This window comes from Drosophila yakuba, chromosome X (genome assembly GCF_016746365.2).
Source record: "Drosophila yakuba strain Tai18E2 chromosome X, Prin_Dyak_Tai18E2_2.1, whole genome shotgun sequence".
NCBI lineage: Eukaryota > Metazoa > Arthropoda > Insecta > Diptera > Drosophilidae > Drosophila > Drosophila yakuba.
In genome coordinates this window covers 3,619,166-3,645,439 of record NC_052526.2, presented here as the reverse complement: position 1 = coordinate 3,645,439, position 26,274 = coordinate 3,619,166, and the positions used below count along the sequence as shown (strand labels likewise).

The window sequence follows — 26,274 nt, the reverse complement described above, 5'->3', positions numbered from 1 at the left end:
TATTCCATTCTTTTTGGATATTCTTGCTAATCGCCCTGCTGGCAAACAAATGACTTGCGACACAAACGCGATGCATTTGACCCGAAACACTTAACGGTAACTTCCCCATCAACGTGCTTTCGTGTGACCTTCAGCAACGACAGTAACAACAGCAGCAACAACAACAACAACAATGACAACAATTCACTTAACCAAGCCTTTTAGCAGCAGCAACAACAACAAAGTAAAAGAAATTCACACAGCTCCAAGTGCGTCCATTTACATAATTGTCACACTGATTTTGTGTACTTCTTGCATTGTTGTTTTTTTGCCGACTTATGTCTGTGGCATTAACAAAAACAAAAAAAAAAAAAGCAGGCAACATTTCAATTTGTTTTTGTTGTGCTCTTCAAAATGTAATTAACCTCAAGTTTCTTTATTTCTTGGCATTTTTTCGGCCCTTTGGTTTTGTATATACTTTTTCTTACATTTTTTTTATTTGCGTCAGTTTTAGAACAACGACAACTTCAGCGTCGAGTAATTAAGCAAAGCTAAAAGTTCATGTTAATTGTCCCAGAGGGAAAGAGAGGGCTAGAAAGGGGGACAGAAAGAGACAGCGCTAAACAATTATGAACCCCCAAAGGTCAAAGACTAAAAGAATTGTCAACCGTGGTAGAGCGCACAGCGGCCATCAGCAAATAACGAAAAAAAAATCACAGAGAAAAAAAATAGTCAGAAATTAGAAAATTTTACATTTTTTGTATTTTACGTAGAATGTAGTAATTGTAATATTTCGCAAAGAACTTAAAATATTTAGAAGAGATAATATAATTTTGATATATTATTATTTTGTGCTGGTGAAGGGTTGGCGAAATTTCCAAACACTTCGTTGTTGGGGAAGGAAAAAACTACCTAGTAATTTGAAGGGGTTAAAGAATGTTTTTCTAATTTTTTGTTGTTTTTTTTTTTTTGTTTATGTTGACTCATTAAAGGGGAGCCGTGGCTGCTTCTTCTTCCAGTTGGACGAACTCAACGGAAGCAACGAACGACAACTCTTTTTTTCGGCATTGTTGTGCTGTGTTTTGTTCTTCCTTTTTGGTTTGGTTGTTTTGTTTTGTATATACATTTTATTTTTCTCTTTTTTTGCATTATTATTATTTTAGCAAAATACCGTTGGATTGTGCGAACACACGGTGTGAATGATACTTTAATTACACCGAAATGCGATAGAGGAAGGAGGGGGTTTTAATAGTATTATGCTAATGCAAATCAAGATACAAGTTTGTTCACACTTTGTGAATAGGAAACCCTTTTTTAGACATCAACAAAACAACTGTCGTACTTATTTTCTAAAGAAAAATCATGCAGTATTATTTAAAAGCTTAAAAGAAGTAAATTGGTTAATACAAATCAACTGTAATACATATACGAAAATACAAGCGTCAAGAGTCAAAGGCACTAGCAAATAATTTAAATAAATCGGCAATGAAAATCCATTAAGTTTAGCCCAACTTACAGATTCCACCAACATCGTCGCAGCTGCATTTATAAATATTGATTAAGTCCATAATTTAAGTATTTGAAACGGGTTTCGCAGCTCCTCTCGAACGAAATTAAACGTTTCAAACTCATTAGGCCGAAAGAAAAATTGAAAATGCTAGATTAGGGCAGTGGACAAAAGAATAGCCGTTAGTTAGTTGGTAGCTTTTCTTTTGTTTCTCGTGATAGGTTAATATGCGTGGACAAAGAGCCGACATTTTCGGGAGGTGTTATCAACACATTCGAGACATCGAAAGTATTTAAAAGCGTATTTTTCTCATCGTCGTTTAACAAAAGGGCTGATATGGCATTTAAAAATCAAGTTGACTACTGAGGAAAATTCCCCCACCCCTCGTCTTATTTATTTAGTTTTTAATGGAAAAAACAAATCAAAACGTTTGCGCCAGTAGCGACAACAACAAAGTGGAGTGTCCCATACGTGTTTACATTAATTTTCAATCAACTCGATTTGCATTACATATGAGGCAACCAGATCTGGAGGAGCCGATGATACCGCAACCCGAGATAACGCAAAAAGCTCCAACAACTTTCCTGTGGTACTCGAGATACTCTTAGATTTCGCTGCACTAAGCTGTCATTCTTTAAGTTGTGGGAAGTATTTTGGTCAATTTATTATTATAACTTTTTTAAGCTTATATTTGTATCTAATCTTCGGAGGCAAGAACATTAAAATGTTGTATTTAATTGCACTTTATATCATTTCAGAAGCAGCATGATTTCCTAATTACAATTGGAGGTAACTAATAAACAGTCAATTGCCAATTTTAAGCCAATTTAACAGAAAAATTAGTTTTCCCCAAGACAAACCCGAACTGCCTCATAAAAACTGAACGTAGCCCCAGAGCCAAGAGACCCCAACAATTTATGGACTGCCACTAGACTAAGGATATTAAATAGGAGAAAATAAAATCAATGACTTTGGATGGGGGATCGATCCACCCGATCGACGTTCATGCACACCATACACACCAGTTCCATCAAAAGCCACGAGCGACAGCACAGCATCAGCACACAAGGTGGCAATTAATCAGCGAAATTAGTTTTTATGCATTTTAAATGATTTTATAGTTTCGCGGCTTTGGCTTCGCGGCACCGTTACTTGGAGCATTTGGAGCATCGTCAATATATGGCTTACAGACGAGGACTCCAAGCCCCCGCCCCCTTCTCTTCCACCTTTTTGAAATGATCGCCGGATGATGCCCACTATCTCATCCAGCTGCCTTTTAGTGCCTGCAATCTGTTTCCAAGTCTGCAATCAAATTTTCGCTTTTATGCCATTTGGCCAGAAAATAACAAACACGAGAAAATATAAAAAATAAATACAAAAAAAAAAACAAGAACAAGAACAAGAAGAATATAAAGCAACAAAAAAATCTCACAAAATGATTTTACGCCGCAAGTTGATCAAACATAAATTTAATAAAAGGCTTTTGCCCTAATGTGGACCTGCAACAGCTGCACTCGGCAAAAGGCAACTCGACTGCATGCATATCCTTTACCTGGCATTTAATGTATAAAATATATTGAGCATTTAGCCGCACATAAAAATGTTTATCCATTCAGACAACTATTTATCAGCTCTTTGAGCACTGATCGCTTAGATCTCGTAAAACTTATAATGCTGTTAACCAATATGCTCGCAATTTGGAAATCAAATTTCCAGGGTGCAGCAAATGCACTTACGTCCGCAGCTAATGTTAATGGGGTGTGGCATTTTGGCCAGTGTAAATAAATTAAAGAGCAGCCGCAAAACAAAAGCACTGATCACCGCGCGAAAGAGACGGAAAGAGATAAAGATAAAGAGAAAGAAAGGCAGGGGGAGGGAGGCAGTGGAGATGCGGCGGCATTTTGATTGCATTTCATTTGTGGCAGCAACCAGAAACACCAAACACACAAAAAAAGGAATAAAAAAAAAAAGAATAACTTAGCCAAGAGATTTTGACTCCTTTTGGTCTTTGTTTGCTTTGCAAATTGCGCTCAAGTGCGCCTCCGAGATAATCAGTGCAAATTCTGGCCAAAAGGGGAGGCCGCTCGCAGAGGGGGCGGCGGGGTATCGCTGCTTTATGATATCTTATCTGTGGTTAATCGGAGCAGCTGCTCCTGCATCTGCATCTGCGCGCGTTTGTGTGTGTCATTCCTTGAGCAAATAATGGCAACAATTATTCCGGCAAATGCAGCCAACCCAAGATATCGGGGACTCCTCTTTTGCACTCGCAAAAAATCATATTAATTCAAATAGTTCTGTTCTCTCAAGGGAAACTTTGAGAGGTCAAGTCAAATGAAAGCCAATTTTAAGCCAATTTTATATTTGTAAATACTGCAAAAGGCGCTTCGAATGTGAAAACATTCGTCCTCGAAATTTGTATAGCCTTTTTTTCTGGCAGTGCAAAACGATTTCAACTCCTTGCGGCCGTTGATTCCTTTTTGGGTGATTATGCAATTTAGCAGCTTGTAAGTGATTGTTTGTGGGGCGTTGTTGGCCTGCACCACTGCACCACCGCACCGCTGCACCACTGCAGTTGCAAGGTGCAACATGAGAGCCACTGGAGGCAGGCAGCTGTGCGCTCGCCACAAATTGTTGTCCGCACATTTTCCTCCTCTTTCGGCATTATTTCTGCACTTTGCTCTGTTTTTTTTTTGTTATTCTGTGCATTATTTTATTCTGGCTATTTTTTTGTTCATGCGGCGCTGATTGTTACAATTTTTGTGTGTGCGCGGCTTTCAAATTATAACGCAGAACATTTTTGGTAATTTTTCTTCTTATTTTTTCCGGCTTTTTTCGGGCACTTAGTGAGTTGAAAGTATAGAGGGTATTTTCATGGAGTTTGATGCTATGCTTTTGGAAATCGACGCTTTAATTTTCTTTCTTTTAAACTACTAAAATAAATAGTATTTATAGGTAAATATCATCAAAAATATACCAAGGGAAAAGTGTAATAAAAGAAAAGTTTAAAAACTTTTCAAACTTATATTGTTTTCAATATATTTTAGCTAAAATAAAATTAATGAAAACGCTACAACAACGATTATAATTTCAAAGTGTAAAATGTTTTAAATTTTGTGTAAAAAAAAAGTGTATTTATATGATAGCTTAACCATACCACATGGCGAAGCAGCTTGAGGATGATAAGTTGGGATTGGGAATTCGGGAACCGGGATTCGGGATTGGAGATTGGAAAGGGGACTGGGGGCTCTGGTAGAAGATGACGTTGACTCGACGACGATGACGAAGACGATGCCGAAATGCAGTGATGTTGCTTTTGTTGTTAACAAACTACACGTAAGCCAAATAAAGTAAATTGCGGCAAATACAAATTGAAAACGGTCTGACAAATGAAAGTCAGTAACAGCTGCAACCGCGATTCGTTTGGGGTCTGGAGCGAATCGGATGGGGGAGGGGTGGGAGAGGGGTGAAAATCATTTCAAGGTCAGGCTGAAGCGCCCGGCCAAGAAATTCGTTGAACCGACTTTCGACAAATTGTGACAACGCCCATGCGACAAAAGCCACTCCAAAAAATATAATCAGTACACGTACAAAAATACTTTTAGCTCATGTCAGAGTAAAAAATGCATGTATTAATATACATTTTAAAACTACGCTAAAAGTGTGTCATAAATCATATTTTATAAAATTGTGCTGCTTGGAAACTTTAGTAACGGAATTTAGCTATTAATAAGAAGAGCTATTCGCGCTAAATTATTATGATTGTCTTTTTCTTTTTTTCGCATTCATTTTCCATTCACACAGTGACCGCAAATTAATTACGTTCAATTGAGCAGACAAGGACACGCCCATCAGGGTGCCGCCCCTTTTGCGGTTGGTTCGCATGCGAAAGACTTTTAATCCTTGTAACACCTTACAATTTGATTCATTCGAGGATCTTGAGCACTGTGATTATTAGGAAATATTATATTGCAAATTTGCATTACGTCCTTTGCTGCAACAAAATCTTTTATAATTATGCTACTTTTACGACGGCGCAACATCTGTGCTGAATATTATGGGCAATATCTTAAATGCTTAAAAAACAGCAACAAAGGGGGTGTTGCTCATTAATCATATGACAAACGTTTTTCTTTGTTCACTCGCTTCGCGCATCGAAGCAATTCTCTTCTTTTTTTTCTCGAAAATTTATGCATATTGCGAGTCGAATTTGACAACGGTCCCAAAATCCAGACCCAGACCCACATCCAGCACGATTCTCCGCGTTTCCAGGCGATATCGAGGAATGGAGAGTGGGTGGGGTGGCACTGGTGGCAGCCACTGAATCATTGGGAAACCAAAAACCCAGCAGAAGTAAGTCACACATTAAAAGCACAAAAAAACCATAGGAAGCCAATTAAAACCGGGCTCTGATATATGACAGTCAATGCGCCAAATAAACTGAAGGGGATTAAGGTTGCAAACTGATTCTTACATGCTATACAATTTCAAAAATAAAAACAAGAGAGAACGCTATAGTCGAGTTCCCCGACTATCTGATACCCGTTACTCAGCTAGTAGAAATGCGAAGGAGAGTCTTCAACACTGCCAGTTTTTGGCGGTTTGTGGGCGCTAGAGTGGGCGTGGCAAAAAGTTTTTTGGTAAATCGATAGAAAATTACAAGATACAAAAAGGAAAAAATATGAAAACATTTTTAAAAAGTGTGGGTGTGGCAGTTTTGGGCGGTTTGTGGGCGTTAGAGTGGGCGTGGCAACATGAATCGACAAACTTGCGCTGCGTCTATGTCTCTTGAGTCTGTATGCTTAATCTCAACTTTCTAGCTTTTGTAGTTCCTGAGATCACAGCGATCATACGGACGGACAGACAGACGGACAGACGGACATGATCATATCGACCCGGCTATTGGTCCTGATCAAGAATATATATACTTTATATGGTCGGAAACGCTTCCTTCTGCCTGTTACATACTACGAATCTAGTATACCCGTTTACTCTACGAGTAACGGGTATAATAAATATGGTGCGGGATCCGATTTTGTGGTGTTTTTAAAACCACAATTTTTCACCAAACGATGTAAGTAAATGCAACTTTTTTCCTCAATGTTACAAAATTATTTGAAGTTCAAGAACGCTAGAGGAACAGCATTTCAGATTTAATAAATAAATTATTTACGATCTCTTCCAGAGGACCGAAAAAGAAAAGAATGCTTGGCATTTACGATTAGCTAAGGTTGACATTTTGTCGACTTCTTTCAGCTGCTTTCTATGCAACATATTGAGCCGCAGCACGTTGCAACTGGGCATAATAATTGGCCATATATACAGGCTCTTACAAATATATTTAGATGGCCATAAAGGAATGTCTGGGCATATTTCATCATTGCAGGTCTTTGGCTTTTAAAATTTGTGCAAGATTCGGTGGGCAAACATGATGGGAGAATTCTAGCAGCGAATGCTACACATAATTTTGCATAGTTTTATTGCAGAACGTGGAATGTACCACTCGTTACCCGAACACCACACCACCAGAACTTAGGAACTCAAGACATTCGGAGTGGATCAGAGTCGAGTGCTCGACATTTATATGCGCATCACTTAGTCGAACTTCTTTTACCATGAGCGGAATTCATAAAAGGCAAATTCTACTCACTATATAGGCACAACATGTATATACATACACATACATATGCACATATACTGATGGGAAAAAGGCGCTGAATTAGTTGGTATATTCTGTGAGTAATTCTCGTGTCTATGACATAGGAAAATGCCTCTTAAATGCAACATTTTCATGCGGTAATTGCAAAAAACTACGGCAGCACTAAAATAAAAACAAACCACACCAACAACAAAAGGGAAAAATAAAAGAGAAGAAAACAAAAGCGGAAGCTTTGGCAATGATCATGCAAACTGCTCATTCATAGGATAATTATTCCATGAGTTCATTGCGGTGGCGTCGGTGGGTGAGCAATTGTTTTTTTTTCTTTTTTCCATTTTTTTTTTTCTTTTTTTTTTTTTGCTGCAGTGGCCTGGCGGTTTGGTGTGGCACCTTCTGAGTGGGGTATTCTCGCCGTACAAAATTTATACTATATAGTATATATATATATATATATATGAATTTTGCCTAGCCAATGTCGTGGACGCTGAGGAACTGAGGAGCTGACTCGACAGCCATGTCGGCTGCGATGCGATGCGATGCATTTTTAATGTTTTCATCGCATTAAGCGCATATATAATTTAAGTCAGTCGCTTTATAGGCTAGGCTGTTCTACATCAGTCTCGTAAGTTCAATTTTCCTGCACCGTAATCACTCAAGAATTTACAGATGAATGCAGCACGATAAGAGAGTAATTTGTTTGCTTTCAGAAAATACATTATTAAAAGCAGACATATTGTTCGTATTGTTAGGGATACCATAAGTCAAAAAATATTTATAAATTTTGTAGAAAACCTTTGCTACCGACATTTCTCTGACGACCTTGTACTGAGACTCACCAAAATCCGCGGCAGAAATGTAGCACGCCCACAGATTGTTGGGCATGTCTTACCAGTTTTTTCCATATACGCAGCAAAATCAGTATTTTAAAGTGGTTCCTCCATACGTCCCGAAAAAATCACAAAATTCTTCGAGAATGACAATGACTGAAGCGAACTCAAGCTCCACTGGACTCTCGACTGTTCCACTTATGTACATACGTACGCACATACAATACATCACATCTAATTTGAACGAAATTTCCAACTTCAAAAACAGTTTAAATAATAAAAAAAAATTCATTAAATATATATATAAATGTAATTGGTTCTAATCCATTTATATTTGTGAGTTGTACGTATCATGTTCTCCTTAAGTGACAGACAAAATTCGGAATATAAATTTTAGATGTATTTTTTCAGTGTCGCATACTTCGTGTCTTGCCGTAGACATTGTTTTTTAATTTTTTTGTGTGTTGATTTAACAAATTTGAGCGTACATATATATTTGCAATCTTCTCCTTTCGCTTAAAACGGTAAAAAAGTAAATTTGATTCATACTGGCACGTAACAACACCAAATGCTTTTGCTTGTTGACTCGCTTTATTTTTATGATCCCTGTTTTGGCTGCTATTTGTGTTTCGCGCTCGTTGGAATTCTGCGAATTTATATTGACAAATTTCATTAGAACTTGTACTTGGCCAGAAACCGGGCAACTTGACTTGGCTAACTGTAGTCGAACGAAGTGAAATGAACTGAAGTGAACCGTCTCAGTGTTTGCTTTTTTTCCCGGCAGGAAAACGAAAGACTTAGGCAACGAACTTGAAAATAGTCACTAAAGTGTACATACATATGTAGATGCCTGGTATTTACTGGATAAAATAAAAGAAAACAGGCAGTACAAGTTTTTAATTTAATTTAATTTTGAACAAATGCCCTCTTTTGCTTGACTTACAAAACAAGAAAATAGGTGTGCGAGAAAAAAGGCGGAGATAAAGTGGCAGGTTTTTGCTTTTTGGGAAACCAACAAAAGAATTTAAATACCAAATTACACATCAACTGACCAGAACAAACTCAAATTCATTGTGTGTTGTGTACTTAGCACAAATTCTATGATTGCGAATTCTATCAAACACACAAAGCCACGCCCCTCAAGCCGCTTACCTACACCTACCCCCCGTTCCCCCCCTGTTTTGTGCAGAGCAGCGTGACAAGAACAAACAATGAGCAACAGCAAAAGTAGCAGCTACAAAAAAAAATACAACAAAACTACTGCAAAAAAGTATAAAAACAAAATACAACATTTTTCGTTTCTTATTGAAATGGAAATAGATTTTTGCAGCATAGCTGCTACTATGTAAACTTGTTGTTGTTGTCGAGACTATTGTGTGATTTGCAACAAAAATAGGAGTCAAAAATCAGAGTTCGGCAAGTCGAATATTCTACTCCATTAATTTCCATTAGAACATTAAAAAATGCATACATTAGTATTATGTATAATAATACTAATACTAATTCCGTACTTTTCAATTCGGTATAAAAATACTATTTACATAGAGTCACAAAGTCACATAAAATTAGAAGTACCCTAGTGTTAGAGTATCACAACAAAGGCAAACACTTTGCCTGCCATGATTGTTGTTGCTGCCTCGAGTGTTGAAGTTCGTGTGAATCGCTCTGTTGTTGCTTTTTTTGCAGTAACCAACAACATCATTATCATGCCACAAAGTCAGGGGCAACAACAACAAATACAACAGGAACAACATCGAGAATCTTTGCCCATTGTTTTTTTTTTTTTTTTTTCGTCTGTTTTGTTATTACAATGAAAGCTCATTGTGGCAAAGAGGCATCTAAATCTGAATCTGAATTCGAATCAGAAGAACCACAAGTTGGCAACAAGTGCTTTTCATTGGCCTAAAGCCTCAAAAACAACAACTGCAGTCCATTTTTGGCCACAAAATGTTGCTCCATTAAAATGTTACAATGCTTAACTTTTTTCTTCGTAGCTGTGTGCATCGTTACCAGAACGAAAAACACAGAAAGAACAGCACTTTAATTTGGTCCATTAAAGGATCATAAAGCGATTCTTGAGGGGATTTTTCAAATACTTTGCTTACTTTTTAAGGCAATATCAGATATATTTATTTGGAGTTATAATTTAAAACATCTTTAGGGATTTTTTGATTTAACATTAATGATAGCAATTACTTAGTTAATTCTAGTTTAACGCGTAATGAATTCATCATAATGAGCATTTTCTATATTCCATTTTGATTGCACTTTTTCCTTTCCAAGAAGTTAATTTCAACACGCTCAAATGCACTTGAAATCAATGAGGAAGTAATTAGATTAACTCTTCTTTTCTTTATTCATTTACAGTTCTGGATATTCCCCCTTTTCTTTTTTTGCTGCCGTCTTTATCCAATTTGCTGTTGGCTTATAAATCAAGTGTAAGTGACATTGAAATTTATTGGCCAGAATTTCTGCTTCTCTGCGCTCTTTTAACTCGTTTATTATTTGTCTATTTCCCTCCTGTTTTTTTTCCTCAGCGTCTTGCTCTGTTGCGTGAGAATTTCGCATGTTGTGTGGTAGTTTATATAACACACAGTACATATGGAAAGACAGACCATATGTATGTATGCTTATTCTTACACCATCTAATTAAATCGCCGACCATCTGGCAAAGTTTTCTGTTTCACGTCGCACAAATAATAATCTTTGCTTGCGGTTACATTGAGTTCGAAATGTTTGAACAGTTCGCATAGCTGAAAAGTAAAGGAAATGGATTTTGATAGCGATAATTAATGTTTATTTTCGATTGGGCGGCGTTTCCGTTGTATATTTTTGAGATTTGCGAACTTCAGTTGATTCTTTCTAGATTAGCTTCTATTTTTCCTCTTTTATGTATACATGGCATATTTTCACCAACCAACATTTTTCTGCAATCACTTCTCTGTAAATTGACAATTTCATCATTTCGCGATGACGAATTGCCGACAACTGTGTCCATTGCCCTCACAGCTTTATTTACTGATCGTTTGTGGAATTTCATAAGTTTTACCAATCGAATAGTTTTAATTGCCTCCACATTGCCGTTTTAACCGTTAAGTAACTTAACTATACCGCTATTTATTGTCGTTTCTTCATGTTTTTGCGCAAATATCTTTATTAAATAAAAGCATCTTAAAGTATCTGTGTCAAATACAGTTTTAAAGCCAATTGAACAACAAAAAAAAATGTGGAGAACAACCAGTTACCGTTAGACAAGTATCTTAGCCCCCGAAATGATTTCCTTTGAATTTTGTCATCGAGATTTCGATTTCTGATTTTTGTTCATTTTCTTGTTCATTAATTAAACATTTCACGTGTGAATTTCCTGCAGCAACAGGTACATCCGGGGAAAACATTTTTGGCTGTCTATAAATCTATATTCATATATGCACACTGGCTCTCACACTTTTTATTTATACATATGTATATGTATGTACACATGTTGTATATAGTTTGTACGTTTTGCCAGCCTGAAGTTTTGGGCTTCGTTTAATTTCGAGATCTGAGCTTTTCAGTGCGGGGGGCAATTAAAAAACTCTTTACGCAATTTGCAGAGATGTGTTTTTTTTCCTAGTTGTATGTGTGGCATTTTTTGTTGAAAACGTTTCGCTTAATTTTAGTTTATGGCTGCCAATAACCGACGTCAAGGCCAAGGCCAAAAAGGCTGGTCGACAGACAATCGTTTGCTTCGTTATTTTCTAAACCGCTCCAACTACCGAAAAAAAAACAAAAAAAAATACCAAATACAAAAAGTGAGGAAAATAAGTGTAGTTGAGCCTACAATTTGTCTTGGAGTTGCCGCTTTGTGCGTGCCTCACGTCCCGCACGAAACCGAAACTGAAATTAAAATTGAATATCATCTAACGAGATCAGCGCAGAGCAATCTTTTGGATGCTAATTGCCGCTCGAGACACTAAAGAGTTCAGCGGTATTTGAATGCCATCGGAAATGACCAACAGGAAGGTTTCATTCTCGATCAAATCAACCAGAAACAACATTCGATCTAAAAACAAAGACTCCGGTTGGAAAACCTGTAAGCAAGTAGTATAGATGTGTTAATTTATAGGTAACATTACATATCTTTCCAGTCAAGTTAACCAATTATTGTTGAAATTAATCATCATCGATCAAATCTACAAAAACAGCCCAGCCTGCGTCAAGGAAATCGCAAATATTTAATTAACAAGCGATTTAAGTTGCAATCAAGTGATTTGCATACTTTGGCTAGTTAACTGTTTAACGCTTGCCATAAAATATGCTTCACATTTTGATTAATGCCATAATTGAGGCGGAATTTCGCTATCAAAGTGGAATTAAAATAAATGTTAGTTTTCAATTTAAAATAACACACAGGCAGGCACAGGCGGCATAGAGATGCCAAATGTGTTTTATTTTTAATCAGTGAGCTAAACAATTTCTGGCCACATTGAAATCATTAGTCATTATGACTTTCGACTTGTTGCGTGTGAGCCAAGCCAAGCATCTCGGAAATCGCGCTAATTTATCTCTTATAAGTAAAGCTTTTCGTCTTGTCTCTTTTTTTCCTGTATTTTATTTGTATTTTTGCTCTGTTGGGCTACATTTCTTTCTTCTCGCTGCTGATGCGCCGCTCAAACAACAACATCGAGGAGGAGAAAAATAATAATAATAATAATAACAACAACAACAATGGCGACTCATTCACTTAGTCAGCAGACACTGGCGACTTGGATTTTGACTCAGTCCAATGAACTGCAAAAATCTGCAGGCCAGCCAAAAGGAAAAAGATAAATAAAAATAATCTGTGCAAAAAAAAAACTTTGGAGAAAACCTCCGACTGAGTATATGAGCTGTAGTTTCTTTAACTAAATTTCAAAATTATGTTTGGTTGGTCAAAGTTTCTTGTGAGCTTACTTTAATGTTATCTTTCATTTATGTTTCTTCCAAATTTTTTAAAGACGTTCTCTAAAGTTCTGAATAGATTTTGAAAATGCAAAGTAAACCGAAATATACATAAACTGCCGTCATAAACATAATGAGCTCGATTCAAAAAAACAATTTTTGATTAGATGTTTAATCATTCGTGATGTCATTCACTTGTGCGATAGCATTTCTAAAACGTGTTTCAAAATCAACCTGCGCTGTCATAAACCAAATCAAATAAAAATCCAAAGCATTTACACACGACACACGAGTTGAACGATTCTGGAGAAATAAATATGCTAAATGCATAAAAATATATATTAATAGCTGCATTTATATTGTGATTTTAGATCAGCCAGCAACATTTTTGGGTTGTAGCTCATCAATGTAATTTAAACGACGAGCTCGGGGCGATACCCAAGTTAAAACCGCATAAGATCGATCCGCAACCGAGCGCCGAAAAATCTTAAGACTTAAGCATTTGTTGCGTGGCTCGCAACCGATTTTTGTGAATGAATGCAGACATCGAAATAACAATAATTTGCGCAAAGAATAAAGCGCTCAAAATTATATGGCTAAATTTATAAATACGCACAGGAATTTGTATACAAGTCTTCGCCACTAATCGCAGTTCTCTTCCGTTTCTCGCAAAAAGAAAGGTACGCTATAAATAGATCAAACGTATGTGTTGAAGTGTAAGTGTTGGTCTATAAATAAATCAAGAAAGTCAATCATCCACTCAGGTGGAATAAAACCGTCTAGGAAGAAAATTAAGTGGGTGCAGAGGTGTTAAAACTAACATACTCTCTCTACAGTGATTTAAAAGTTCATTTTAGCTGAACATTTCAAGTGGATTTATCTCTTTTCAATGGTTAATATGGTTCGTAATTGCATTAAAGAAAAATGTTGATTATCAATTGTTTTGTTCAAGAAAAACTTGTGATATTTCTATGGCAAATAAAGCGGACCCGAAAAACACATTGGAAAAAGCGAAATCTTTTTTAAACTAAGAATACTTAGGACTGCTCCTTAACATCAATGAAAACTAATATATGAAATAACAAATGAACGATATTCGCTCTAATCACGAACTCATCGCTACATTTTCAGATGAGTAGAGAGAGTGGGAGGAGGCGGGCCAAACATAACGAGCTAATTGCTGTCGAGGCCAAAAACGATCTTTGGACTAATTGTTGCAGAAATTGCGAACGATCCAGAGATCTCAACAGAAATCACCCCCTCACACTGCCGCCCACCGCGCCATCTCTTTCGAACGCTCTGTAGCCATCTCTTTCAAACTGTCAGTCAATTAGAGCAAAAGCGCTAGAGAGATCATTAGAGACAACAAAAAGGATAGAAAGCATTTTGAGTGGCAGTGATAGATTGTTGAATTGTTAAAGAATTGCGAGATTGGCTTGCCAGAATAGAAGAACAGTATTGGCATTCGGCCATATGCCATTTCTGGCCATACTTATATCAAACAGGAGCAGCAGCCGCATCAGTTGGAGCGGTTAAGTGACTAATTTATGGCCTTTTATGTAAGCCAAAGCAATAATACTGATTCCACACTCGCGTTTCAGTCTGGGACTTAGACATAGACTCCTAGACTCTTACACTCTTAGACTCTTCGACTCTGAGTTTGACCACTTTCTGCAATGGTAGCAATTCATCTAATTGCCGGTGACGGTGACGGTGCCGTTTGATGGACAGTCCGCTGGACTGTATAAAGAGAATTATACAACAATCAGAACAGCAATAAGCCAACCATACCGGGCAACGAAACCGAACACAAAAGAACAGCCTGCACGGCGATGCATTGACTACAGTCCACAGTCTTATCAGCCACACACACCGGACACACCTGTTGGTCAGCGAAAACCCAAGGGATCTCGCATATCACTTGCATACCAACAACCGAACATTTTTTAACTAATTTTGGATTCCTTATCATGCTGGGAACCATGTAGTTTTTCCCCTACTCCATCAGCTTTTAAGTTGACATCTGATAATATACCAATACCATACATATCACAGTTAGGCCCATTTAATAGTTTCTCGATCTAGGATAACAACCTCTTAAGTTGTACTAATCTGTACGATAGCTTTAAAAATAGCTTTTTTTTTTTTAACTTCTCACACGTGTTTTTCGTTTTGTCATCAAGTGACGGAAATCAATCAAATGAGCTTTAACCATTCTCCCGGGTTTTTCACCACATGGAAGTGAAAACTTTTGAATGAAAATCATCAACGAACGAAACGTCTTTAGGTCGCTCCATTATTATATTTGGGTTTTATGGTCTAAAGTGCTGAGTGGAGCTTAAATCACAGTCTAATAAGTGTCGACGACAGCTTGGGAAACCAAAAATACCAACAACAAAGCTAGCCTAAAATCAAAACTTTTCACACACATCTGAAAGCCGAATCTACATAAATCAATAAAAGATATAACTAAAAAAAAAAGGAAGATTTTTAAAGAACTAATCAAAGTGACATTACGAACCCGCTAGTGTCGTAAAAACAAACAAAAACTGAGAGCTAAGAAGGAAAACTTTTTTTTTCTTCTTGCTAGTACTTACAAAATCATCCTAGGGTTTATCTTTACAGCTATACTCAAAAAGGTGTTAGAACAGGTGCACCATCGAAAGATGATGGGAATGCAAATAGCCCAAGCAGATATCAATTTTATATACAACGAAGTCGGTTTATATTTATTTTTATTGCGCATACGCAGTGTGACTTTAGTTTATGATGAGAGCGTAGCCAGCCACAACGGAAGTCATTTGTCCGAGTCTCCGGGCCAACAAAACGAAAAATACAAAAAGCGAGCTTAGAGTCGGTTTTGTAGAAAAAGAACAAGTATTAGTCGAATAAGATAACAAAAAACAAGAACCCCACAGAGCTCAGTACTCCGTACTGAGTACTCAGTACTGTACTTGCTCTTTTTGTTGTGATTGCCAGTAGTTGGGATTACGTCACTGTCACAGTGCATGCCGCAAATGCGAAGGGGAAAAGTAAGGCACAGGCAAATATCCTATAACCATATATTCATGTAATATGCAAATAATGCGTTTGTAAATTAGTAAAAGAAAAGTCCAAGTTTGTCGATGAAAATTTAGGAGTTCATTCATGATATACCTAAGCTTAATCAATTCCAAGCAAATCAAGCTACTCACTCAATTTTTACCAAATATTCATAATCGTATCTTATGTTAGAAACTGATTTGCGAGATAAATATAATCCGTTGTTGTGCTGGACTCGCTCAATGGTCTCAATGGAGATCTGGGAATCGTATACCCTGGCCAATTATCGTTAGGGTAATGGATGCTGTCTGTCACATTTGCCGGCATGGCCGCGAATGATGAGGAAGATGATCAAGATGATGAAGATCCGCCAGTTCCCATGGCCGAATCGTTATATATAAAGTACAGCTAGGCCGATCTGCTGAGCCATGCCAGCTGACCGGAGTGCAAGAAGAAGATGAAGAACAACTCAATCAAGCGAGTGCGAAACTTCAAGTTCATCGTGATGTGGATGGGAACCGAGCGTGTCCATTACACTTGTCCCTCTGCCCAAGTGCATGCACTGAGAAAAACTAAGATCAATTGCTATGCTGATACATACGTATATCGTGTATAGGCTGGTAGCTTTGTAAATCATTCAATATCGTTTAAGAAACCGCTATAGCATCTTCAAGAATATTGTTTCTATGCACCATTAGTTAAGATTTCTTTCTGTGCATTTCGTTGAGTGCCTAAATGAGATTCTCCGGCCATGACAAGCGCGGACCCAATGCTAATGCCGATGTTAATGCCATTATTATTATTGTTGCTATTTTCGCTACTGTTGCCCGAAGGCGTTAAGAACTACAAAATAGCGACAAAGTGTAAGCTTAACCGAAGAGGAAGCCGGCGAAAAAAACCGAAAAACAATCGCAACAGGCTGAAAAATTACATTGGGAAATCCGATTAGCTGACCACCGTTCTGCGGCACCTCAAGATCGCCTTTTGGAGTCAATGGTTTGTGTAGTTGGATAATGCAGGGATTACATTATCGCTGGATCTTAGTGTTTTTGTTTTTTGACTGGGACAAAAGCTACAGATTTTTCAAGTAAACATTTAGGTGCACTTTTCTCTCACTTGACTGTTTATTTATTATATAAATTATTCTTTCTAACGCTTTACTTAAGTTCAGCATTCTCTTTCGCTGACAAATAAAACAAAATCTTAACAAAGCAGGTGAAATGCACAAATCCCTTCCCACAAATTCCGACATTCAATTTTATGACCCCTTAGCTTTTTCGGAAGTTCTTTCTTCCATTCCCAATACGCTTTTTAGTGCGCTTTGTTCGTACTCATTTCCATTTTCGGGTATCGGTATTGGTATCGGTTCGCTTTGTTGGGCGTTTGCCTTCTTTTATTTTTAATAAGAGTGACATTCGCTTATCAGACTGGGGCTTCGTGTAATATTTATGTGGCATTTTGTCACCGCGACACCATTCGTGGTGACCTTTCTCTCTACGCCGGTCGGTCGGCCGGTCGGTCAACTACTTGAAAGAAAATTTAAACTTTAGCATAAATTTATGGGACAGACAGACGGACAGACAGATATTCTCAGCGACATCATCAAGGCGGTATTTGTTTTGTGAGTGCATTTATACATTTTAGATGCGATATTTAGTGGCTTATGTATCAGCGATGACGGCTTCTGCTTCAAACGGCACTTTTTCCTGTACCCTACGATTTTCATCGCATTTTTCTACAAAATATCGCACGAGTTCCATTGTCTTAAATCAGATTTGTATTTGATTTGTATTCTAACAATATATAAAATATATTTTATATCCAGTACATACATATATAGAGAAAATATATTTTACTTAAATAGACAAAATAGTTTGAAATTTATAAATTTTTAAACTTATATACATAAGAAATTAAAAAGGAGAGCAAATATATTATAGCCACTCTATCGATTCTGAAGAGAATAGAGTGCGCGGTCCCAGAAAACCAGAATCCCATTTTATTGACCACCTCCCACCAAACTAAAAGGGGCGTTTGGACATTTCTATTTATTCCTTTCGACGAGACCAGCAGCCCATTCATTGATTTTTGGAACCTTCTTTCACTCAACGAGTGAGTGGAGCTTGTCCACTAAATTAGCATTAACATTCATTTGGTTTTTGGTCTTCAGTTCGATATTCGTTTGTTTGTTTGTATTGCGTGAGCTTAGTGGCCAAAGGCTTAGTGGCCAAAGCCCAAAGCTAAAAGCCCAAGAGCTGATTTCAATGCAATGCTAAAGACGAACGCATTTATCATCGATAGGCAATGGGCATTGATATGCTAAACTGCAGTTGACTTTTCTTGGTATTCCAATAGTCACTGCCAACTAATACATGAATATCGGAGATCGGCGATCGGAGATCGGTTTACCTATTCCCATTTCTTTGGGCATTCGGTATTGGGTATTGGGTTTGCTTTTTATCAATCAAGTTCCCTGCGGTGCGGCGTGTTGACGTCTCTCTTATTACAACAGCATGATTATGGCGTATTAGCCCTATTAAATGTCTCATGACATCGATGTTGACTCAAGGTGTTAGGGTGTGTCATAATACTAGACGAAACGGGAGCGGCAAGTTGGGAAGTTGAGAAGTTGGAGTTTCTAAGGTGGGCTTAGCTAAACTCCGCTCGACATTGGATGGTAGATAGTGAATGTGGTAAATGTGAATCTCTCTTGCTCTGGCCATTTGCCCATTCTACTTTAAGTTGCATAAATAATTACGTAGCAGGAATTTTCTAGAATTTAAATGCGTAGGTTCACTTAAATCTCACTCGGGTGAGTTCCTATCAAATAAAATTCCACAAATGAGTAACGCCTTGACGAATCCACTCACAATGCTGCCAACCACTTACCATCGAGCAACAGGAAGCTGGCAGGAAATTTGCGATTAGTCAAATTAACGGTCGCATGGCACAATTAAGCTAAGCCAAATCAAACACAACAAGATAATGGAAGCCACAGCACCGAGCTCAGCTCAGCTCATGTGCAGAGGCAAATTCAATTATCCAAATTGCTATCATTTCACATGGATTTCGATTGGCATCAACAAAAGTAACCGAATCGCTCTTGTAATGCTCTCAAAGTCAAACTTAATTTTGGATCACCTTGAGAACAGCACACACACACACACATTAAAAAAAGAAAAGAAAAAAGGGCGGTACCTCGTGGTAAATATACTGGAAGTGCTACCTGATCATTGCATAATTGCTGCCAATGAACAACAGCAAGCACAACAACGTCGACGAAAATTACATAAGAAAGCAATAAAAGGTTAAGAAAGAGAGTGGGAAATTTGTGTTGCCCAAAGTCAGTGTGATGTAGAAGTATGATGTAAACTTCGCCGGCAGACAATGTTCCAAAGAAAGAGGAAAAGAAAAAGAAAAACAGACGTACTACGGTAATGACAACAACAACAACAACAGCAACTACTACAACTAAGCGCAAAAAATGCTTAGCTGCGGTAAATGGTCAACAAAATCACCAAAAATACAACAAATATAAAGGTAAAAATAAACAACGCTGGCAAGTCAAGTTGCCGCTTGTTGTACGTCTTTTTGCACTGGTGTCTGTGTCTAAGTCTAAGACGCGTTCTCTGTGTGCGTGTGTATCGGTGTGTGTACGTGCAGACACCCAAAAACCCGCCCCATTCCGACTCGGAAGGCGGAAAAATCAAAAAGTGTAAAAAGGTTCTGCCATAGCAACCGCCAAAATGACCTACAATCCAGGCACCATTTCATATTTGCTAAAAAGCAACAGTATTAGTAAAGTTATTTTATTTCTTAAATGGATTTCATTACTACCCCAATTACTAAGTTCGACATAAATATTTGTATATAAAGAGAGCGATCTGATATTTTCTTTTTATGAAAACAGAAATGCCCAAAACGATGTAGTGCACTCTTTGGTTATGACCAAAAGCCAAAAAAATCCAGCCACTTATTATTACCACAAGGTACAAAGCAGCCAGTCAGCTTGTTCTCGTTGCTGCTGTTTGCTGTTGTTGTACTTGTCGTGTTCGACTGCGAAACACAGAAAAAATAATACAAAAACAAAAAACAAACCAAAAATAGCGCCAACAAAAAGTACAGACATTGGGTAAAAAGAGTGAAAAAACCAACCGACAGCCAAACGATGGAGTTAAAAGACCAAAAAAAAAAAAAAAAACAAAAAAAAAATGCCAGACTCCGGCTCTTTGCACGTGATACATTCATCATGAACTTGAATTTGAATTTGAAGTTTAATGGTTAATCCATTGTGGTTGTTGTTGGTGTTGTTTCTGCTGGTGTTTCTTGTGCAGGCAACAATTTGCGAGCACTTGTTACCATTGCTGCTGTTGTTGCTGCTGCTTTTGTTATTTCTCGTTTTTGTGTCTGGGCCTTTTTTTTCCAGCGATTTTTGTTTTTGGGCCGAGGCAAAGAGCCGACAATTGCAGCAATTGCTTTTGTTGTTGTCACTTGCACTTGTTGCGCTGCTGTCTTGTCTGCGTCTTTATCGTCATCATCATCATGACCATTATTGTACCATATAACGCTGAGGACTTCCCCGCTGAGCCGAACACCGAAAACAAAACAGGGCTAGCTTATCCCAGCTCAGCCGCAAGGTTTTGCAATGCCACGCCCCCTCAGAAAGGCGCAGTACGCCCACTTGTGCGCAACCTGCGAAAATCTGTTGACAGAAACCTAACTATTGTGTTGGCTTTTGTTTTGTGGGTGGCAACTGGGAAAACGCAAAAACACTTAAATCCTTTTCGAAGAAAATTGTCAAATAGAAAGATAAGATAAGGAAATCGATGTAAGTATTTGGATATTTAAATTAATTGACCAACAACATAAAATTGAATCTTTTCTCTGAAATTGAATGGTCCAAGTTTGTATCCTAAGTCTTTCGTATCAACGTTGCAGTTCGCGTCCTGAACATTTGGTTTTAATTAAAAGCATATCTCAGCATTTATCAGTAAAATAAAATTCCAAAAACTTATTCTTAAAAAAACAGAACTCTGAATATATATCAATATAATTAATAACCTCATTTAATCATAGTCATTCATTTAAAAGTGAAATAAATTGAAGATTTAAGTGGAGAGAACGCCACAAATAAAATGCTATTAATAATGTACCTATAAAATATTGAGCCTTTCGTTTGCTTAAGCAAAAATTGATCCAAAATAAAGTACACAAGATAAGTAGCAATATCAATTTAAGAGTATAATTGTTTTTACTTTATAGACAGCGTGTTGGCGCACAAGTATATCTCATTCTGAAACAATCTCATTATTATGGCCATCAGGTTTTCTTGATGTTCAGTTCAGTTCATTTTCGTTTCGTTTTTGAAAATTAGTCAAAAAACGTGCGCAAATCTTTCTTGGGGGTGGGACGCCCTGCTCGAATGCGTGCGCTCTCTTAAATGAATTATGAATAAAGCAATCAGTTTTTTGTTTTTTCTTGAGGGCCACGTTGGCAACTAATTTCGACCTTGCATACAATTTTAATTAAGTTTTTTTTGCGTCCGTTCATGTGCACATGGTTATACATTTATTTTGTATATATATCACACATACCATAAAGAAGAGGCAGCAGCAGAAACAGAAGGGTGTCGACAGCCCCGCTGATGACAATGATAATTTGTAAGCAAAAGTTAATTTCGTATTACGTTTTTTACGTGTTGGCTTCAACTTGAACTATAAAAAGTGGACAAGGAAAACCGTGAAAATGATCAAGTTCAACTGGGCAATTGCACGGCTGATTATATTCCAATTGTCGTATTATCATATTAGAACTATAAGCTTTTGGCCTTTGAAGATCGCCTATTCGGATCCTCTAATTTCTTCAATTCATTTGGCAGCTAAATCGACTTCTTCCTAACACCATGATATCCTCATGGTTTTGCTTCAAGTCCTCCCTATATTTTACATTCTTTCCTTCTTTATGCTTTCGTCCACTTCGCTTCGATCGCCGTTGCATATTTTCAATTTTTTGCATTTTCAACATAAATTAGCCGTCTCCCAGTGACCCCCAACACAAGTTCTTCTCCTTTTTGCCAATTCGCTTGCCTCTTTTCGCTCTTCTTGGCCAGAAATAGACATCGGTTAGGCCAAGAGCAAAATTCCTGGCGTCAGAAAGGAACGTGGACAAAACAGGCATTGGAAAAAAGTGAAGCGTTAATAAAACGGCACTAAAGGAACACACAGCAAACGAACACAACGGGTTAAAAGGGGTGGGCAGGCAGGGGAGGCGTGGCCGGGACCAAGTCGGGAGTCTGCACAAGATGTAACCAAAGTCCAGGCCCAAGATCATCGTCATCATCATCAACGGCATCATCAACAGCATCAGCATCATCATTATGTTGCAAAAGAACCCAGTGAAGCTCCAAAACAAAGAGTGACGCGAGAAGATGTGAAAGATTTTAAAGAATAAGAGACATAAGAACTTGGATTCGCCTTCGGTTTCTGCATTCTGCTTTCTTAAGCATAAGGGCGCAGGAATACCATTTGCTTAAAGTGGTTTGGATCAGAAAATTGGAACGTATGCATTTTGTCTATCTATACTGATCACATAAATACTAATCAATCTACTCAAGTAATCCTTATAAGATTCTATCAATTAAGATTGCCCTATCACACGACTATCATATACTTCGTATTCTATTTAGTGAGTATCAAGATATCGAGCAAGTCTGACTACCTGCCGGTTCATGTATCCATGTGTGTGGGGTTTTGGGCGTTGGGATTGGTACTGCAAGAACTTCTTCTTCTTTTTCCAGCGGCTTCTTCCTCTTTTTTTCATGTGCTTCCTCCGCTTTGGTCGCGTCTTCAATTGCTGTTCTTGTTGATGTTGTTGTTGTTGTCAGGCGTGTGCGGTGCGCGTTGAATCCGCTATAACAGTGTTAGTACGTTAGTAGGTATACAAACAGGTAAAACAGGTATTCCCAGCCGCTCTGCCATGCTCATCATCACGATCACCGCGATGATTATGTTCTTTTGCTGCTGCTGTTGCTCTTTTACCACCACAATGGGCTGGCTGGCTATCTGCTTCTTGCTTCACTTGAAGCATTATTTTAGCAAGTCGCCGTCGATGACGACAATTGAGCAAATAAAGATAAGAACCAAAATAAAAAAAAGGTTAAAAAAAATATATATTTCTATATTGAAATGCGAAATGATTGCGAAACTACTTCCTGAAGATATACACATTGCATAGAACACTCTAGGATATTTATTAGCTATTTCTTTTTTAATTAAAAAAGATCCAAGTAAACCCTACTAAACAAGAACTGCAATTGGTAACACTTAAATTTGTTCATTCCAGACTTGTAAATACCAGATATGATTACCAAAATAATAATTTACCTATGTCATTACTTCGCTGTTTTGAAATAAACTAAAAATATACAGATAATTTTTCCGAGTGTACAACAACATCACACAATGGCAAAAACTACCAGCCAAGAAGGAGTGAATGAGATCGAACGATCCAAGCGCATTGAGGCCCAAAGGAACACATTCTTAAACACAGCAATTACCCAGCGAAATGTGTGTTGGTGGGCAATGGGGGGAGCTGCCGCCCGGAGAGCAGAAGATGCAGACACTGAAAACGAGTAAATTCTGCTGGCACCGTGGGCCTTCTTCTACGCCCATTCCGCCCCCTTCTTCTTCAACAAACGAACGCCACCCTACCCTACTCTACCCTACTAAACAAGAACCCAACTACCAAAGCCAAAGTCAAGGCATTAACAGCCCAGTGAACACACGCACACACTTGCCATGTGCCATTCTACACTTACATCTACACACTTGTGTAGATGTATACATATAGAAAAGATATATATGGATCTGGCGAGCAGTACTGGTCGTGGTCTATACCTTTGGTGGCCTAGGTCTGGGCCAACAACAAAAACCCGCTCGATTCTCATTGGGTTCGCGATCAAGAACTTGAGATTCGCTTTTGGTTAGAGATCCCGATCCACTATCTGTACTTTGGGCTTATATTATAATCGCTTCAACAACAATTGTGGAATAAGAATAGCTTTAAATGACTAGTTGCATTTTATATTTTAGCTGAGAGTTTTAGCTCACCCGGTATCTGCAAATTTGTTCCTGAAAATAAATTTTAAAAAATCAATTATTATGTTAAATAGTTTTCTTTGAAAAATAAAAACAATTATTTAGTGTCATTAGTTTATCTCACAAACATAAATAAATGTGCAATTTGAACTGCGCTTGTGCAAATAATGAAAACATAATACTCTTGCTTTCAAGAACATAAGTATGCGCATTATGTACATTTAATCAAACTTTCAGAACAACTTAAATCTGTGCATATGTTGGTTCTGGACCAGAACACTTGCATTTTGGCCAACGAGCGGCTTTTTGAGTGAGAGTGAAGTTGGCGCAGGAACAATGCAGCAACAACAACGCAGAGGGATGTTCATCAGAAGGCTCCACCGACCGAGAAAAAGAAGAAGAAGAAGGAGAAGAGCCATCGGAAAACCTCTACTAACGCCAACATCATGACATTAACATTGCCGCTGCCTCAACGGCAAGGCAAAGTCACAGTCAAAGCCAAAGTTAGCAACAGGTTTTCTGAGCCTGCCACTTCGGCCTCTGATTCTCCAAGCCGCTCTTTCTCAAACTCTCTCACGATACACATCGGTGCACAGAAATAAAATATGTTTCTGATAGTAGCTTGAATAAGTCTACCATTCATTTTGAACCAGATACTAAGATTTTAACAATTTGTATTTTCCAACATTTTATGCAAATAGTAAGAAGAAAAGTATTAGGTTTATTTCATATTATTATTTCTTATTTCTTATGTTTTTCTTTTATTACGATATCTGAAAAGGCAGCACTATTTTCTTATGGTGCACCTCTCTCACCTGCGAAAGAGGCTTCGTTTTCAGTTTTGGATGTGAGTTCGTCTTCGTTTTTACCTTCGGCTCGTTACTCTCTCTCTCTCTCTCTGTGTCTCTTTCTCTCTACCTCCGCACACCAGCTCAAAGTTAGCTGTAAATTTGTTACGTCGCCGCAAAAGAGCGTATATGTGCGTGTATGTATTTGCGTGTGAGTGTCACACAGGTGTGCGACGCTCTGAATTCGCCGTCGCTTACATCACTTGCTCTGCATATGTGTGTGTGTCGGTGAAATAACGTTAGTTATCCGTTGGCAGCGCACCTGTGCGGGTTGAAAAGAGATGGAGCTAGGCCTTCTTATTTGCCATTCTAAGCGCATTCTAAGCGATCTTCTCTCACATACACACGCATCCGCGCAAGGATTTAGGGGAAGGAGGGGAAGAGAGAGAGCAGGTGAAAGAGAGTGAGCAGAAGAGTGAGACGCACACCTGAGAGCGGGAAATGCCTGCGTTGCCAACTATTTTGCCGTTTAATTTCGCTTATATGGGTACTTTTTTTTCCATCTTACTTGCCCGCTGTTGCTTCTTCTTATTTGGCTCGTTATTTCTTCTTATTGTATTAGCCGCGCTTCTCTTTCCATCGATATGCACAAATACACTCTCACAAATATAGTCATGATGAAATTCTTGAAGGGCCATAGAAAATAAACTATTGGAATCTTTGAATCGAAAATCAAATGACTTAGGAAACGAACTAGCCAGAATATTTACAATAATAAGAAGTGTTTTTAGAAACAAATTTTGTTTAAGGGCAAATCTTTTTAAATGTCTTTCTAATATTATTATATTATCACATTATTATAATTTCAAAATTCAAACTTTATTTTTTCTGTAACTCAAGTATCAAGGATGTCCCAAGTTCGGAACTATAGTACAAAATTAACGAATCCAAAGTTAAAATTTTCAAATTGACATTTTTCTAAATGTTCTATTAACTTACCGATCCACCGAAACTGTAAGTACCACAAGTACAGCTCTCGGTATCGAGTAAAAGCCATCTTAGCCGGCAAATGGCCAAGGCGAAGAATCTTGATCATGAGCGTGATCATCATTATGATCACTACCTTGACTCTGAGGAAGGAAAGAGAGGGCGCCTAAGAGAGACAGAGAGAGCGAGAAACTGCATGAGAAACGTTATGTGAGCGAAATGAGGCAACGCACACAAAACACTCTCACTCTTTCTCACACAGGTGCGCTTGGTTCGCCGTTTCGCCGCTGTTTTCTCACCTGAGCAACGGCGAGTATCTCGTTATTTTCTGACTCATACGAAAGCGAAGTTTCGCTCTTTCTCTCTCTCGATTTACGGTGTTTTAAATTCGCCGTCTAACTGAGTTTTTTGTAGCGGCGAGATCGATCGGTTGACTTTGGTTTGGCCTAACTGACTACTTCGAATACAGTAA

General features: G+C 38.0%; 1 protein-coding gene across 7 annotated transcripts in view; it reads right to left on the bottom strand.

Moving 5' to 3' along the window:
• The window catches only part of LOC26534467, a 100,982-nt gene that overhangs the window by 58,779 nt on the left and 15,929 nt on the right, over positions 1 to 26,274 (bottom strand). For 2 of the 7 annotated variants that reach the window (XR_001453786.3, XR_005560025.2), the window contains exons 1-3: positions 25,815 to 26,036; positions 24,040 to 24,060; positions 13,506 to 13,574 (exon numbers count right to left, since the gene is read on the bottom strand). Coding sequence is in view for 3 of the 7 variants with exons in the window: in XM_039370362.2 (XP_039226296.1) it covers positions 13,506 to 13,574; positions 24,040 to 24,060; positions 25,815 to 25,926 (202 nt within the window). In the remaining 4 variants the exon portion in view is untranslated. Of the gene's footprint in view, positions 1 to 13,505; positions 13,575 to 24,039; positions 24,061 to 25,814; positions 26,166 to 26,274 lie in introns of those variants that run through there. The other 5 variants (XR_001453784.3, XM_039370362.2, XM_039370354.2 and 2 more) reach the window with 5 other exon arrangements.